The 17,520-nt window shown below is 38.9% G+C and overlaps 1 protein-coding gene across 1 annotated transcript; it reads left to right on the forward strand.

Annotated features, from left to right (window-relative positions):
- Positions 1-2,836: 2,836 nt before the first annotated feature.
- On the forward strand, positions 2,837-10,102 carry krcp (kelch repeat-containing protein). Its single transcript, XM_067579953.1, has 13 exons — positions 2,837-3,067; positions 3,395-3,556; positions 4,335-4,416; positions 4,733-4,792; positions 5,209-5,437; positions 5,720-5,818; positions 7,363-7,494; positions 7,601-7,788; positions 7,884-8,080; positions 8,184-8,278; positions 8,388-8,442; positions 8,661-8,758; positions 9,165-10,102. Exons 1-13 carry the CDS (start codon positions 3,006-3,008, stop codon positions 9,401-9,403), a joined length of 1,698 nt encoding a protein of 565 aa, XP_067436054.1. The 5' UTR covers positions 2,837-3,005; the 3' UTR covers positions 9,404-10,102.
- The last annotated feature ends 7,418 nt before the right edge of the window (positions 10,103-17,520 follow it).

Below are 17,520 nucleotides of genomic sequence, written 5' to 3' on the forward strand. Positions count from 1 at the left end.
TTGCAGATTAATCAGTAGACCAATCAATTAACTGGCTAATTGTTTCAGCTCTACTGGTTATACTCCCTTATCTCTCAAACTGCACACCTCCAGTTTGTTAGCTTGATAATCAGACTGAATTGCCATTTAGTTTTCACCCCATTATTCAATCAGTCTGACATTCATTTCATGATAGCTGTTTAGGAAGGGTTGTTGTTTTGCCCCAATCAACCAGTTGCGATTGACATATTTGTGCTGCTGACGTCATCTTCACTCGACATGGAAGCACGCTAAAATAACGTTTGTCATGTCGACATATGCCGATTTGAGAGTTATTCCTGTAAACTTGATATACAACAATCTGTACATTGAGCTCATACACCCTTGTTGACATTTTTGTGGTAATTTTTCTGCTGGCCTCAGGCACAAGAAGATGACGTCATCATTCTTGATTCCGCCTACAAAGACAGATCTGATTGACTCGGTTGTTTTTCCAACCAGGGAAACAGCCGTCAACGGAACTTTATGTGTAAAATCGGCGAAGTGACCCTTTAAAATTACACATCATTTTAACATTTCCTTTAAAAGTTCCTAAAAAATTGTGTTTTTTAATGTAGCTTAGACAAAGTTCTGTCAAGGCACAAGACAAATTATTAGGTTGTAAGGAATGGTGTGTTGGACTGGTATGAATTAATTAATAAGGTTCTACATGTGTGAGGATGTCAACCCTGTGTGGACTCTTACCGTAGGTAGTGGAGGGGTCGTACCACCGCCATGTACCTCTCCACACACACCAAACAGAGGAGCACTGGCTTCATAATGAGCATTATCCAGGTCAGGACCGTCACCACCACCATCACGGAGCTGCTCTGCCAGAGCATGTGATTGGCAAAGAGCAGAGGCAGGATCAGGTAGAGGGACATCTGGGCGAAAGTCAGGTGGAGGGGGAAGAAGTCTGCAGGCAGGACGCCAGCAACCTTTGACCTGTAACATGAAAACAATTTTTACTGTTTATATGAATTCAGTAAATGCAAAATAAAACAATCTGTTTCTATTCTTTTTTTGACAATGCACCTTTTCCTGAGGATGTGAGAGGTGAGCCAGAGGTTTAATGGCGCACCGACGAAGAATTCAAGAAAGTAGGTGGCAAAGAGGATGAGGAGGCCTGCAGAGGGTCCTCCTAATTTGCCATCATCATCCTCATAAGGGTCACACTCTGCCCAGAAATACGCTGAGGCTGAGGAGGAAGAGTTTAAAGCTGAGCCGTTCATACTGTAACGCTGGAGATAGAGACAGAAGAATGAAGGTAGCAGTGAGAGGAGAAAGAGAAGCAGACCCACAGAGAACGTGACTGTTGTCACAGGAGTCAAATTTTGTATGATGACATTATACAGTCCAGTGATGACATTAAACCTTGACACTTCACTCTGGAAAATAATAAATTAGCAAGATAATGTAATCTTGTCATTGTTGCACAGAAAAGTTACCAGTCTATCTCAAGGAATTGTACTTTACCATTCCTGTTGCCATTCAGCTTCAATGACAAACCTGGAGGCTGAACATTTCTGCGGGTCAATGTCGTTCATGAACATGCAGTAAAATAGCTGTAACTAACCTTTCGATGTGTAGGATGAGTGATGCGCTGAAGGCAGCTGAGTTTGCTCAGGGTTGAAGGTTATTTGAAAAAGGTGCTGCCTTATGAATCACTTAGCTTGACAGACGTAAGGTAGATTTGCATAAAAATTCCATAAGCCAGCTGTACACAGTATAAGCTGTGGGCCTGCCAGGTGCATTTTATATGTTAGATGTTTTTACAGTATGTTCTTCTATCAGTGCCGTATTGTTATTTTCAGGAAATATGTATCAAATAACCTTGGTTATACTATAATTGGATTACTTTGGGCCCCCAGCTGTAAAAGTAACAGATCAAGGAATTCCTTTATACCATCAGCCGTAGCACTCTATAACACACACACAGCACAAAGGGGGTGATGTGCATGACTTGCACATAAAAACTCCTAGCACTCATAGCAGTACTATAGTCAGTGCCACACAATGGAAAGTATTGTATTGTGTATATTTCTGGGCTGCATTGTGTCTTCTCTCACATTGAATCTTTGTACTCCATGAGCACTGCTGGACGGTGCTGTGTAGTTTTGTGTATTTTATGAATGATGTGTGCCATGTGCGGACTATTTCTTGGATTGCTTTTTTCTTCTCAGTGTGTATGTTTCTTTTTGTGCACCCAACGCAAACCAATTTTCCTCTGGGATAATAATAAAGTTAGTCTTTATTCTTAATCTTTATGATTATACTACTATGGATATACTGCAGTATATCATAGGTAGGCTATACTTCAAAATGAGTTACTTTTTTTTTTTATTTTTTACAAAGGTTAAACATGTAAATAGGAATAATAAAATCTTAAAGGAAAAAGGAAACAAAATAAAAAGGACAACTACACCTAAGGAGAAGATATAAATATTTAAACACAATAACAAACATTAAAATACATGTATAAAGGCAGATTGAATTTAATGTGGTTTAAAACAATGTCATTGTGTATGTACATATCAAATTTTGTGAAGTGATGAGTGAACAATGTACAAAACGTCAAAGAAAAAATTATATAAATTGTGTCAAGTGTTCTTGAACGCAGCTTTTGTTACGTATCGCAGCGCTGCTGAATGCAGGCCTCTTATTGGCTCTTGGCTTGAGAGGCTCTGTCAGCAGTGTACTCGATATATTTTTAAGGATGTACCGCATGGGCGGAGCTCTTGTTCTGCTGTACGTTCCCTAATGCAGACTCCACCTCTGGAAAAAACGCTCAACAACAAAACACGCGCACATAATCTTTTACGCAGAGTTTAGAAACTTTACACATATCGGTGGCGGGAGATGTACAGCCGAAGAGAGGGAAGCTGTCGTTTCTTTTATATTTAAAGTAGTTAAAATTGTGTCAGAATAAAGTGGAAAAGCAGGAACAGTTTTGATAATTATAGTCTTTGCTGGAGGGAAACGCAAAGATGGATGAATTCGGAGTTTATGCGGTTTTCGGGGTAAACGGTCCGCCTCAACGGCTGCTGAGGTAAGATAACTGTTTAGTGAAGTTAAGTCTTTTACTGGTAACGTTAATATGATATTTCATAAGGGTCTTAATGTATCTGAATCTCATCTCAAGCGTTGTTATAAATGCATGTTAGTAACGTCAATGATCATCAGCTCATGTCATAAACCTTTATGTCATTGGCGCCTCTTGAAATTAGCTAGCCGTGTTTACAGAGAAGAACACGTCGGGTAGCTTCTCTGTTTTTGTGAAACACATGTCAACAAATAATCGTCCATTACTAACATAATTTTACTGTTTAACAAGAGACCAGTATTTATGTATTTCTCTCTTTTTCTTTCGTGTCAGTGCTGAAGGGTCGAGCAGGGTGGCTGTCGCGGTTCCTCCATCTGTCCGGCAGGTGGTGCTGTTCAGCAGCGGGCCGTGGGGGGAGAGGATCTGCGTCAATGCGGAGCTCAACGACGCTGAGCGGATTCCCATCACTATCGGCAAACTGACTCCTTATAACAAGTAAGTCTTCACAGGTTTTATAATCCGACTAATCATTATTTGCAGAAACTCAAGAAAGATATTGATGTAAGTTGTAACTTTTGTGGAGAGCTCAGAGAAACGCCGGTAAGTTACATTTATTTTGGTCTTTGGCCCACATACAAGACAACTGTGGAGTGAATTGCCACGATTTATTGCTGATCATATCTACCCTCACTTTACATTACTTAGGAAAAATGTATTCACTGAATATGACATGAATCTCTGTGTGAGGTTCTATTTGATTCATTTAGTGACTTCATTTGACCAAATTTTATAATCACAAATCCAAATTCAATTAAGCAAAAAGCCAAATATTTCAGTGCTAACTGTCCGTATTAACAATACATTCCTTAAATATCTGAATGTACAAACATGAAAGCTGTTAAAACATATAACCACTATGTTTTGCTTTGTTTTTTATTACAACTTTTAGTCCCCCTGACATGTTTGTGATTGTAGGCTCAAGTTGTATACACAAGGTGCTGTAAACTTGTTGCATACTTGTTTCAATAAAGCTGTTTAATAAAAAAAACAAGTATGGTGACTCTATGGATGTATTAAGTTGACTCTGACTCAAAAGAGAGAGTTGTAAAATGCAGTTTACCCCCCAGATGAGACCCTGAGACCTTATTTCTGTATCAGAAATACTATGATATACTCTTTCTAGGTGCTGCTGTCATCCGATGTTGACAATTATGAATATTCAGAGTTAATTAGTAGCCTTTCACTGAATATTACATTTTTGTTTTTCCTCCAGATGTTTGTCATGGGAGCAGTGGGAAGAGGAGACATGGACTGACAGCGTCACACTGAATGTCACTCTAGTAGGAGGAAACCTGGTAAATAACAAACAAACCACACATTTTATGGAGTAAGATGGAGGAGTAAGATGTTACTGTATTATTCCAACTAAATTATGTTATATCAATTGTTCTTAATATGTTAAATATGGAAATATAATACAGTACATTTGGGGCAGTAGCATTTGTTACTTTTATCAAAGCAACATTGGAGTAAAGTAACAATATTTAGTTATCATGGTACACAAATTTGTTATCCCCATTAGTGAAAAAAAAAGCAAATACTGGTTAAAATATAGAGGTCCGTTCCTCCTCAAGGATACAGTCACAGGTTCATGTGTCTTGTTTTTCTCAGGGGAAAGCAGATTGGTCAGAACCACAGCTCATCCTGGCCGTCAAGGAATACACTCCGAAGGTAATCTGTGTGAAGGATGTATGTAAATAAGCCGTTTAGACAGTAAATTTTTCCTGTCGAGAGCTACATGAAAATATTCAGATTCTTAAAAATAATTTTATGAATACAATTTAATCTTTGTCAGACGTTTAGAATCAATAATTGGTGATATTGAATATAATACAGTTGTTTTTTATAGAGCCACTTTCCCTCAGACCTGCCGTATTTACTTAATTTTGTGGTTTCCTCTATTTCCCACAATGCGAGCAGCAATGCATTGTGGTCTATTGAGGCTACTATCAGTGAAATTGGTTTATCCGGTGTTTGCCTACAAAATCCTTTTTGTTCGCTGTTTTCATTGTTGAACAACACTAAGAATTCATTAAATTATAAATAAAACAGACTTCTCAGATCTCCTGTCCCCTGTATCATCCAAGGACACCGTGGCTCCTCTTGCTCCCCGAGAGCTCAACGGCAAGAGGAAGAGAGAGCGGATGGCGGAGGAAGAGCTCGATGAGGGAAAGGAGACAAAGAGAGGAGAGGAAGAGAACGTGTGTCCCAACGGCGGCCAGGAGAAGACCACACCTGTTCGAAAGGTCAGAGGTCAAACCAAAGGAAGCCAGAAGCTTTTCACAAGCGGAGGAGACACAACAAAGACTAAAGGAGGTGAGACAGACATACCGTTTAAATCCATGACCTCTCATAACTGTGCACCGGATCAGTAGAAATATGTTTTATGGACGCATTACGACATTAAGTTACTGTAACGTGTGTGTGTGTCTGCTAGAGATGGAAAAATATGTGAAGATTTTCTGTGTGAGAGCCAGGGTGGTATCTCTAATGATAATTGGTGCTAAAGACACTCCTGTGGCTCACTGTGGAGGTGTGAAGCACTTCTTCGTGTACTGTTTCTTCTCTCGAATGTCCTTTCCTTTCTCCTTTCTACAGCTAATGGAGCAGGAGAGGCGCAGGGGATTGTGGGAAGAACGCCTCCTCAGAGCGCAGCCAGGACGAAGAGTAGGCAGGCCAAGACTCCCACACAGACCGGTGAGCCTGCGCATACACATTTAATACCATTTTTAGTTGTGTTTTTTTTTTTTTTATTTGCTTTTTTTTTGTTGTTGTTGTCATATTTATTCACTTTTTAGTCCCTTAGCTCGCACACCGATGCATACCGCCCACCTGAGTTCACAGAACGATGCTTTCTTTCTGCTTGTCTTTCTCTTGTAGTGAGAAGTGAAGGACTGTAACATAAAACTTGTGATATGTGACTACAAACAATCTATTGGCTCACAAACACACAACACACAAGCCGTGACTGTCCAGTTATTTGTAGGGACAGCTAACAGGTTAGAGTTGCTACAATGTTCTCTCTAAGCTTGATTAGTCTGTGCAGTTCTCAATAGCAAGATGACCAGTGATGTCAGAGCTGGAGATCATCAGTGATACATTCCACTTTCTTTCTTTTTTTTGCATTCATTAGACAGCTGACAGATACAAGCAGGAAACGCAGGACAAAGAGAGTTGTATGGACCAGGGACATTACATTCCAAACAACCAATGTTTTTACACAAATGTTTTCGACATCAATCCTCTCATGGAAAGAACATGCTTCCATTTTTCAGGATATCTGCAAGTCTTGAAAAGCCTTAAAAAGCATTGGATTCAGTTTCCTTTACATTTCATCAACAGAAGTCTGAAATATTTTCTTTTCCCTGCTGTAGTCAGTAATGTTAGTTATAAAATGTTTCTGTAGCTGATTGCAGGCATTTAACATTAAACCACAAGAGGGATTGTTTCTACAGTGGATTGCGCACACAGGAAACAGTTTAATCCTTTTTTTGTGGAGCTTCAGTCGGCACCATCAGAACTGTAGCAAACACTGTCACTACTTAGTATTTTATGACACTTATGTCAGTAAGTTCATGTACTTAATAAATAATTGTAGTCTCCTACTGGTTTTCGGTATTCTATGTGGTATTAAAAAGATCCATCATTCTGCACAGCTCAGAGAGATTTGCAACAACGCCCTACGTTTTTTTCTTTTTCTCTGGCACGCTTAAGAGTACCACTGATTTAGTGTTGCACTCCTCATCATTGTTGGAGTCACAATGGAGGGTGGATAAGAAAATCAATAGAGGATAGAAATCAATGCAGCATAACCAGAGATATGATCTTTTTTTATTCAATGCATTATTCCTCTTCCTTGACAAAACCTGGCACCTACATTACCCACAGTGCAACTCAACTCAATTTACTGGACTGCAAAGATTTGAGTGTGTTATGCTAGTAGCAGCTAATGCAGCCTCAAGCTGCTTGACATTAAGAGATGAGGAGCGGGCTATTACTTGCCGAGTCTTGAGAACACACTTTGATGTGTAAAATCAGTGAAGTTCCCCTTTAATATTGTGTCATTTGATATCAATAAACAACTATTCAAATAACAAATTGTGAACTTCTGTGAGAGGCACAAATTTGGGTTAAAACGTGTCTGTAATGTTAAAACTTGATTGGATGTGGTTCCCTGTGGACATTCAGACATCAGTCTTCAGGTTGTGTGTGAGACGTTTAACACTCTGGTCTCCCTGCAGCCCTGCTGGACAGCCCGTCAGGTCGCTGGGGTCAGACACTGTGTCCCATTGACGCCCAGACAGCTATTCTGATTGGAGGACAAGGAGCTAGGATGCAGTTCTGCAAAGATCCCATGTGGAAGCTGTGCACAGGTCAGTCAGTCATAAACAACGTTTTGGGGTCTATTAAATATCAGGGCTCCGGATGATTTAAGGTTCTGGTGGGTCTGTGTTAGAATCTCTGCTCTCCGTCCAACAGAGGACATGTCCTGGGTGGCAGCGGAGACACTAGCAGAGGGTCCGACACCAGAGGCCAGGATCGGCCACACAGCCATCTATGACCCCGACTCAAAGCGGATCTTTGTGTTTGGAGGCTCTAAGAACAAGAAGTGGTTCAACGACGTTCACATCCTGGACACACAGAGCTGGAAGTGGACCATGGTGGAGGTGTGTGTGTGTTTACCTTGTTAAGTTCACACATTGTGAGGGCTTTTTTTTTCCCCCAATTCCTTCACCTCCTCATCTCCTCCCATCTCCTCCAGGCTCAAGGTAAGGTTCCTCCCCTGGCCTACCACAGCTGCAGTATGTTTCGGGGTGAACTGTTCGTGCTTGGAGGGGTGTTTCCTCGTCCAAACCCGGAGCCTGATGGCTGCAGCGACTCTCTGTATATCTTTGATCCTCACCTCTCCATCTGGTACGAGCCCATCGTCACAGGCGACAAACCCTCCCCCCGCTCAGGGTAAGATTGCTTCATCTAAATGTCATCCTGATACTCCAAAAAGCTTCAGAAACAGCTGCTAACGTGGTCTGATTTCTCTCTTCTCCCTTTTTGTATCTGTCAGTCATTCAGCATGTGTGATGCAGGAGAGGAAAATCTACGTATTTGGTGGATGGGACACTCCTGTGTGCTACAATGACATGTACATGTTGGACCTCGGTAAGCCACACACACACACACACACACACACACACACACATGCAACATGCAGAGTGAATTTGTAGCTATGCATGTATAATTGATATTAAAATGTTCTTGTGTTTCTCAGGTCTGATGGAGTTTTCTGCTGTGAAAACAACAGGGAAAGCCCCCTCTCCTCGAAGGTACACACATAAACACATCTAGTGTTTACGGCTCAGTATCAAAATTCAGTGCTGTATTTTTGTTTGTTTGTTTGTTTGTTTGTTTGTCTTGGTACCAACCATTTTCCAGTTTTAGACTATTTTATTCAATGAAAGTTCTTGTACAGCTACCATGATTCCTAGTTGGAGCACTTTTTTGTGATATTTAAATTACATGTGTGTGTGTGTGTGTGTATCAGCTGGCACGGCAGCGCTGTGCTCTCAGACACAAAGTTCTTGATCCACGGTGGTTACAACGGAAACAACGCTCTCAGTGACACCTTCATCTTTGACACAGGTGAGCAGCAGCTCACTATTACACACTCACACATGTTCACATCTTAGGAAGAAGACTTGTAACCTCTTAATTGTCGAGTAGAACAAAGTAGCTGTCCAGTCATTGAGAAAAAGTTTGATGTTCAGGTGATGAATCTCCCTTTTGAATTGAATCAAGTTATTTCACTTATAGAGCTGCATCAAATGATTATTTTCACTACAATCTATCACTCAACTAATCAAATAATTCACCAACTGTCTGAGCAGCAGTACCTCCCTGCCTGAGGATCTGAGGCTTGAAGAATCAGTGACATCTTTTAAATAATTTCTCAAAACCTTTTAAATAAGGATAAATTAATTGTTGATTTGTTTCCAACATGTCTTTTCTACGATATTATATTATTGTTGTCTTTGTTTCATTACTTCAGACACCAACAGCTGGACGGAGGTGACGCTCCCTCAGCTGTCTGTCCCCAGGGCAGGCCACTCCATCATCACCATGGAGACAGCCGGTCGCCACCACTTCTCAGAGGAGGCTGAAGACGCGGGTATGGACGAAGGCTCCATCAGCAGAACTCTGCTGGTGTTCGGAGGCGGAGACAACGAGGGCAACTTCTACTCCGACCTGACGACCGTGGCTGTGGAGGAACTGCTCGCTGATATTTAAAGAGAGTGAGTCAGAGGTGAATCCTCACTCCCTCACTGTATGTGAAGCTATTTTAAACACCCCACACCTGCCTCTACTATTTATATTCCTCTAGTTTGTCTTTTTTTTTCTTTGGTTAATCAAAGCTTTTCCTCTTTTAATAATGTTTTAAAAAGGTTTTTTTTTTTATTTTAGTTTTGGAAAATGTGTGTGTAAGGTGTATATTTTGGGCATTTATTGACTACAGATCTCAAACTTTTTGCTGTATTTTCCATATAGTGAATTACAGGATTAAAATAGCTACACTGTAAAACAAACTTTCATTAAAGGGGATCCCACAATAATAAGAACAATTATCTTTGTTGAGAGCATAAAGCAAGAACATTATTTCAGTTTTTATGTACATAGTCTAAAGCTTCTTAAGTTCTTCCTCAGGTAAAATGAATCCATTTATTTTTGATACATATAAATATGTCTTTTTTTTCTTTTCTCATTAATAATTTGGGCTCTCGGTATCCCTGATCATTTGGAATAAGTTGCCTCCAGATATGTGCAGCTGCACAGGCGTTATTTCATCATGTTCACAATCATAGTGTTTGCATTTGTCGTCATCTCCAAACTATATCATATGTTTTAGTACAAAAATCTCAGTTCGTGTTCCTGTGCTGTTCTGCTTTTTGTACTTTGCTTCTGTCTTTACTCAATAAACTTTTGACTTCCTGTACTGTCTCCTTGAAGAGAAATCTTCCGCTGAATTTACCTTTTTTAACATGTTTTCTGCTCATTAACATCTCTCAACGCAACATGTGCAAAGACGTCATTGAGAGCAAAACTTTTAAGACTCGGTTTGCAAACTTTTCCATCAGCGGAGTAATTAACCTTCCTAGTCTGACTATGAGGTACATGTTATACCAAATGGTGTCAAACTGATGTAAATTAAATGAGGTTTGACACTTTAAGCAGAAAGTCCCATTAATAACATCCCTGTTAGCTTGGAAACTCAACACTAACATGAGCTAATGTCAGTAACGCTGATGTTATCTTCAAAGAGCTGGAGCTCTTTAAAAGGAGACATTTTAATAAAAGATTAAGGGAGCTCGAGAGGGATTATCTTCGTTGCTACTGAAAGCCTGATAATGGTGTCATGAATGTGGCCATTTTTTTAATGTTTTTATTGGATCATAAAGTCAGCTTTGTCTTTGATAACATGAAGTTCACACAAATCAGTAAACGGCCACTTATTTAATGTTCAAACCAGCGTTGAAGGATGTGCGTGTCAGGCTGTAGCTGCCATCCAGGACACGTTTCAAACTTATAATGTATTTATACAGGGCAGCCGAGGCTGATTCAAGCATTTTTAGACTCAATATGTTTAAATTTGACTACTTTTTTCAACCAGCATAATAAATAGTGAAAGGATTCAGTGTTTCTACTCTAGAATTAGATTCCTGACAGAGTGGAGAAACATTTTAGATCTTCATGGAACAGTAACACTTTATGTCACAGTCTGTAATTTTCTAATCATTTCTCAAGAAGTTTGCTAGAAAGAAGTACGTCATTATGGGAAAAAGACAATGTTATTTTTTTGTTGGAGATCAGTTAGTTTAGTTTAGGGCTGCAAATAACGATTATTTTTCATTATTGATTAGTCTGTCGATTCCTTTTTTGGTGAAAAATGTCAATCGCTGTTACCCAAAACCCAAGATACCACTCTAAGATATTCAAGTTTACTGTCTGGAACTGGAATGAGAGAAGTTTGGAGTTTTTTTTCTTTAAAAAAATGATCCCAAATGATTAATTGATTATCAAAACAGTTGGCAATCAACTGATTGTTGCAGCTCTGAGTTTATAAACAGTTATTGATTTACAGATGAATTTCTTTGCCCCATTTAAATATATCTTGCAGAAAATATTTAACAACTAACCAAAACTCTAAATAATGTTTTAAAAAAATATATACTTGGACTAGTCCATTGAATACTGGCTGCCTTGCTGTGGCAAATGCTTCAACAACAAAACATCCTCACCAGCAAATACAAAAAAACCAAACTTTTCTGACTCTTGTTAGAAAAATAAGCTGTCAAAATCAGTTGAGGGCCATGATGCTGGTTTCACCTACTCTGTGGCATTTCCTGTGGTGATGCAAAGGAAAGTCTGGCTTCCTCACAATTTTCAATCAAAAGCAAATCAGTTTCCTCATTTCCATTTGTGTCACTGGATTCTTTCACTGCAAATGATGTGACTGAGGTCTAAAGTCTTTATTGCTTTGGTTAGAATTGGAGCTAATATAGTTGAACGTATTCATTTTTTCATATATTTATATAGTTTTAACTTCTCTAACTAGTAAGGTACATCATATTGTTCAGACAGATTGTAGCAGTGGTCTGTACAGAAGCTTGTTTTTGCCTCTTACTACTTTAATTTTCACATTTCACTAAAATTCACAAACTGGACTAGAGCTGGAGGATGCTGCCCAAGTTATGTGTCATCTTGGACAATGTCTCCCACCCACTCTATAACGTACTGGTCAATTCAGTGCAAGAGTCGTTCTACTGAGATGCACCGCAGAGCGACACAGGAAGTCGTTCCTGCTTGTGGCCATCAGACTTTTCAACTCCTCCCTCGGAGTGTCAGACACTCTGAGTCAGTAGACGGGCCCTTTGGACTTATTTCACCAGTGTCAGCAGCTTCATAACCCCTTCATTTATATTTTCAACTGTGCAGCACTGACTTAACAGCACAATATTTTTGTGCAATAATTCAACTGTGCAATACTCTGGTTTATATTTATATTTATATTTATACTGCATATTTCAACTATTTCTTATTTATTACTTACTATTACATTTTAACACATTTATAGATCCCATTTCTCACCCTCGTTATTTACACTTATATATTATATGATGCACATATTTTACATGTTTTTATTTTCCTTACTTTCTATTTTCTTATCATTTCCACTATCTTACATATATATATTTGTCTTGTAGAATGTGAGCAACTGTATCATGACCCACTTCCCCCTCGGGGATCAATAAAGTATTTCTGATTGTGATTTTGCCCACGCTGTGAGTCAGCACCTTCTGAATTACCTGGTGAAGGATTTTTACTCTTTTAGACTGCTGAGCCATGAATTAGACTAAAGACAGATGATCCTTCTACTTTGTGCACTGACTGATTTTATGTGTGTGCGCTCTACTCTCTTCTCTCTGCTGGCCTTGCATCGAGTCTTCTTCTGTCATCATGTCCAGTAAGTCTTGTATATCAACACCTACGGTCCTTCCTCTTTGATTATTTCATCCATAAAATCTTAATTGATTTTCCAGATAATGTATTATATTGTTAAATAAGTCACTGTTAGGATATAAAATTACATATACTAGGAGGGTTTTATGAGGATTTTATCCATTTTGCCACCTGTCATATAAACACAGTTGAATATACTGTAATACATACAATTACAATGTGATCAAATACAACTACTGGGGTCAATTAAAATTCAAGTTGCTTTTATTGATGTCTAAATAAAAGTGAGAAAGATGACACTGTAGACATAATAAAATTAAGCCTTTATTACCATATTCTTAAAATATGTCACCAAAACAGCTTTTTTTTTGTCACTTACAGACTTACTGGTGAATTATTTGGTCACTGAAAGTGAAGTGACTGCTAACAGCTGGGTGGTTCACGCTTCAATGCATTTAGATCATATTTGTGACAATGTGACAGAGCGTTTTTGGTGTGGTTTTAATTGGGTGTCACAGTAATCAAGATCTGCATACAGTTGGACCGAGCTGGATTTAAAAAGAAAAAAGGGATTAATTGAAAAGCAAAAAGACAGGAAAAGAGAGTCTGACCATCATGTATCAAAAGTCTGGTGATGTTTAGACGCTGCCAGCCTCTACAGAGAAAATTATTGGCTAGATATTAAAAATAACTGTTATTACAGTCTCAATCTGGCCAGATACATTTGGCACCATGAAACAGGGGACTGGAGATAAAAAGGCTGGTATGTTGTTTTTTTTTAATGTTCATCCAATGAGACTTAAAATATCATCTAATCAGCTGCAATTAACAGTCTGCATTTCAGCCTCCTACTCACTGTGTTGTTTCTTCTCCACAGCAAAGTAGGAGAGCTTCAGCCAAAAAGTGTTTGTGTCCAAATATTTATGGGACTCACAGCAGGAAACAGTCTCAGAATAGGATATATTTTTAAACTGTATTCATAGATAGATAGATAGTTATAGATAGATGATACTCTGTGATATATTCAGACATCCTGCAGATGGCGACACTTAAGCACGATTTCCTCTGCATCAAACCTCTTACTCAAGCTGCCCATGTTCAAAAATGTGGAGTCAACGAGTTCATACTGTATGTTCATTATTTATTAAAAAAATAATATGATGGTTGTGGTATTTCCTGATATTTTTCACAAAGAGCTGGACACAAAGCAGCGTACAATAGGGGTGACACGAGCTCTCCTGTGATCCACCATCAAATTGGACCTGCTCCAATGTACTGAAAAAGAAAAAGAGGAAATATTTTGCCAGGTCAGTTGAGTTGGTTTAAGTGTTTATTGATAGATGAGTCACACGTGACTCTCTGTGGTACAGTAACAAGGCTGTTAATGAAATGGGCACACTGGTATGCGCTGAAAACAGAGGTGTTTGTCTCCTGTAACCGTGCCTTGAGTACACTCCCTCCATCATCAGGGATGTGATTTTCCCTTGATTCATCGGGAAATCCTGCCAGTTGGATGCTCTCCCAGTCATTACCAACAAGCCTCTCATACATCCTTCATTTCCTGATTTCTTTTTTTTTTCTTTTTCTTTTTTGTATTTTCTCCATAACATCCTTTCATTGTGCAAATGGTGAAAATTCTGTACCATGACTGGTCCCAGCAGTCCTGTTGATTGACAAGGGTTCAGAAGCTGCCACTTCCAACGGCTGCCATATTGTCTTCGTCAGTCCGCGGCTGTTGCTAAGTAACTTGGAAATGTCTAAGCCAGCTGTCAGCAACTCACAGTCAGACTCCTGGATAGCATGAGTGCATATTTACAAATGACACTTACATGTGTGATGGCAAAGAGTTTCAGTGAAAAAATAGGGAAGAAGATCAAATCTAAATCAAAAAAAATGAATAACACCTAAAGAAAATGCTGAGTGTGCACAGAAAACTGTTGACAGTAAAGACTCTCAGAGACTTTAAAAGAAAAAAAAAGATTTATTCATTTAATATTTTGAGTTTTTATTGTTTATTTCAATTTTTCTTTGTGTTTACCCACAGATTCATCTCTTGCATAGTATGGTAATGTACCACTTGATGATGTGCAATATATTCATATTTTATAGTCATGTCCAAACAGCTATAAAGTAGTTTAACACTGTGGATGCATGAATGTGGGAAAAAAACCACAAGGTGGGCCGTCCCTTTATTTTTTGCCCTGACATGCCGGACGGATGTTTGAGAATATGTATAAAAGACTGGATTGTCTGAGGTATAAAAGGGAAAAACTAAATGTGTTAGAGGTGAAAGAAAACAGGGATGTGACTACATTGTACAAATGTCTGGGAAACCCTGCAGAAATCACCCACAGACCTGGAGAGTCCAGACAGAGGCGGAAAGAGGAAAAAGAGATGTGTGAGTGAGTGTGTGCATGTTTATATATGAAACAGATATAAAAAGACTCTGCTTTGCACTGTTGTCCTTTCATACAACCTCATGTGGGCTTTCCCCAGCTGTGTCCCCCTTTGAATCATCACCACCTTTACACAAAAAAACAATTACATACTGGTAATTATATTTTATGACTGCTGGTGACTTTTAGTTATTCACATGTAACATCAAATTTGATACTATGATATTTTTAAATCATTAACGTGGATGGATTAACTTCTAGGGGGCACTGGTGCAAAAATCTGCTGGTGTCCCTGTTGCCTGCAAGTTCCCATCAAGTACACACAGCACACTGTAGATGGCAGCTTTATTTTATTTTGCTTATTTTTTCAGAAACCATTCAGTTCTCCTGAAACGCTTTCTTTAAGAATTTTTGCACCCCGTGCACACTAAGAAACTAAAGTAATACATCAGTTTCTGTTTATTAGCCAAGCAAAGGATGTGTCATGAACTTGACACATGACATTTACTCCCACAAACACCACATAGAAGAATAACAATAGAACAAAAAGTAATAATAATAATGAAATAAACAAAGTAAATGACAACTTTCAAAATCTCTTCACAGAATGGAATAATAATAGTTTTAAAATGGGATATAAATCTTGATGAAGTGAAGTGTATTGAAATATATGAAGGTGACAAGAGTAAAAATTTAATGTGACGTGCAATAAATAATTAAATTATGTAACAGTGGAGGTTGAATGCAATGCACAATGCTGTAAAGGTGTAGATTTGGACGCTGCTGCATTGCAAGACAGGGTCACAATATTACATAATTACACAGGTACAAGATGATATTGTGCTTTGTTGGTGTCAATTTCCAAACAACAACAACAAGAAGTAATAAAACTGCCCAAAAGTAATTTACATGCAGTGAAGCCTTGATTATAAATATTTAAATTCACAAATGCAGTGTGTATTTACATGAGATCGGATATGTTGCTGGAAAAATCCCCCTTCACTCAGAAATGTGTTTTTCTTCTTGTTCCTGCAGTTGAATGTTTGAGCTTCACTGTGCAGAATGATGTGTGTGCAGAGTTTGTTTTCACATTCATCTGCTGAAAGTGGAAAATTTATCTGTGCTCATTGAAAACTCATTTTTAAGGGGACTAAGAGCATGATTTGTGACATCCCAAATAGTTTAGAAGCCAATCCTGGTCCAATATTCAACTTACACAAGTGTGATGTGGAAACTTTTTTGCCTCCAGTGCACAAACGCTGTGAAGTGACTTAATAGTGAAGTAGGAGATATTGTGTGTCCAGCAGTGAAACTTTTGAAATAAGCAATATTTGCATATTTATAGATTTTGAATTTTTCAATGAGGGAGAAGGAGTAGATGTAATTTTAAGAGTATTTTATACACATAAATCTTAAAACATGTCTGGAGGGGATGAAGAAAATAGAGAATCTATACTTGGAGTGCACCTGCCACCCACCTACCTGGAGAAACACAGGATGACACCTTTATGCAGTACAGCCAGAAGTGAGGTCAGTTAAGAGGAGCACATGTTAACAAGGCTGAAGGTCAGACACACCAGACTTAATAAAACACTGCACTTAATAGACAAACATCCCTCAGGATTATGTGAGCACTGTCAAATAGAAGACTGAGTGGAGCATATAGTTTGCCACTGCAAAAAATACTCTCCAGAACGAGAAACGGGAAGCTTATAGTGGAAGAACTGAGTCTAAAAAAATGTATTTGCCATCAGGTTAGGCAGTCTGCTCCACTATTTGAAAGAAACTAGACTGATAAAAGAATTTAGTACTCTTTAGTACTTTATTTATTTTTATTTTCTTGTGTTTGATTGTTTAAGGTGGCAAATAACTCTGGTTCACACTCCAACATACTGGGTGGCGGTATGTAAACAGGCTGATTTATGGTAGGTCGCTCGACACTTTTGATTAGTGTCGCTCAACAGAAATTAAAAAGTCGCGCGACGTCTTCAATTTATGCTTCGGCGAAAGGTTTTAGTCGTCTCCATGGTAACCACACCCTATCCTCCAGTGTGCTTGTTTAGTTACATTAAATCATCCACAACAGGACTAATTAAAAAAGGACGTTACAAGTTATCTGAAGTTATAGACCAACATATCAATAAGGAAGTTCAGTGAAAACTACAATCTCCATGGCGACGTTAGGAACATTACCCAATCACATTGCGCTACAAAATATGACGGTGTCCGCGACATAACAAAATTCTCCAGGTGCGCGATATAAAAGAAAAGTGTCGAGCGACACTTTTTTTCTGCCGAAAATACGTCATTTCTGTCGAGCGACACTTATCAAAAGTGTCGAGCGACCTACCATAAATCAGCCTGAACGCTGGTTGCAACCCGCCATAAAACAGAAGAAAGAAGTACCAACCTGGAGGAATCGCGGTCACCGGTAAACGTTCCAGAAACAGCCGAGTGAAGCCGAGCCGCAGCACGAACCCCCCTCCCCGATCC

The sequence above is a fragment of the Thunnus thynnus genome, chromosome 22 (assembly GCF_963924715.1).
Source record: "Thunnus thynnus chromosome 22, fThuThy2.1, whole genome shotgun sequence".
Lineage (NCBI taxonomy): Eukaryota > Metazoa > Chordata > Actinopteri > Scombriformes > Scombridae > Thunnus > Thunnus thynnus.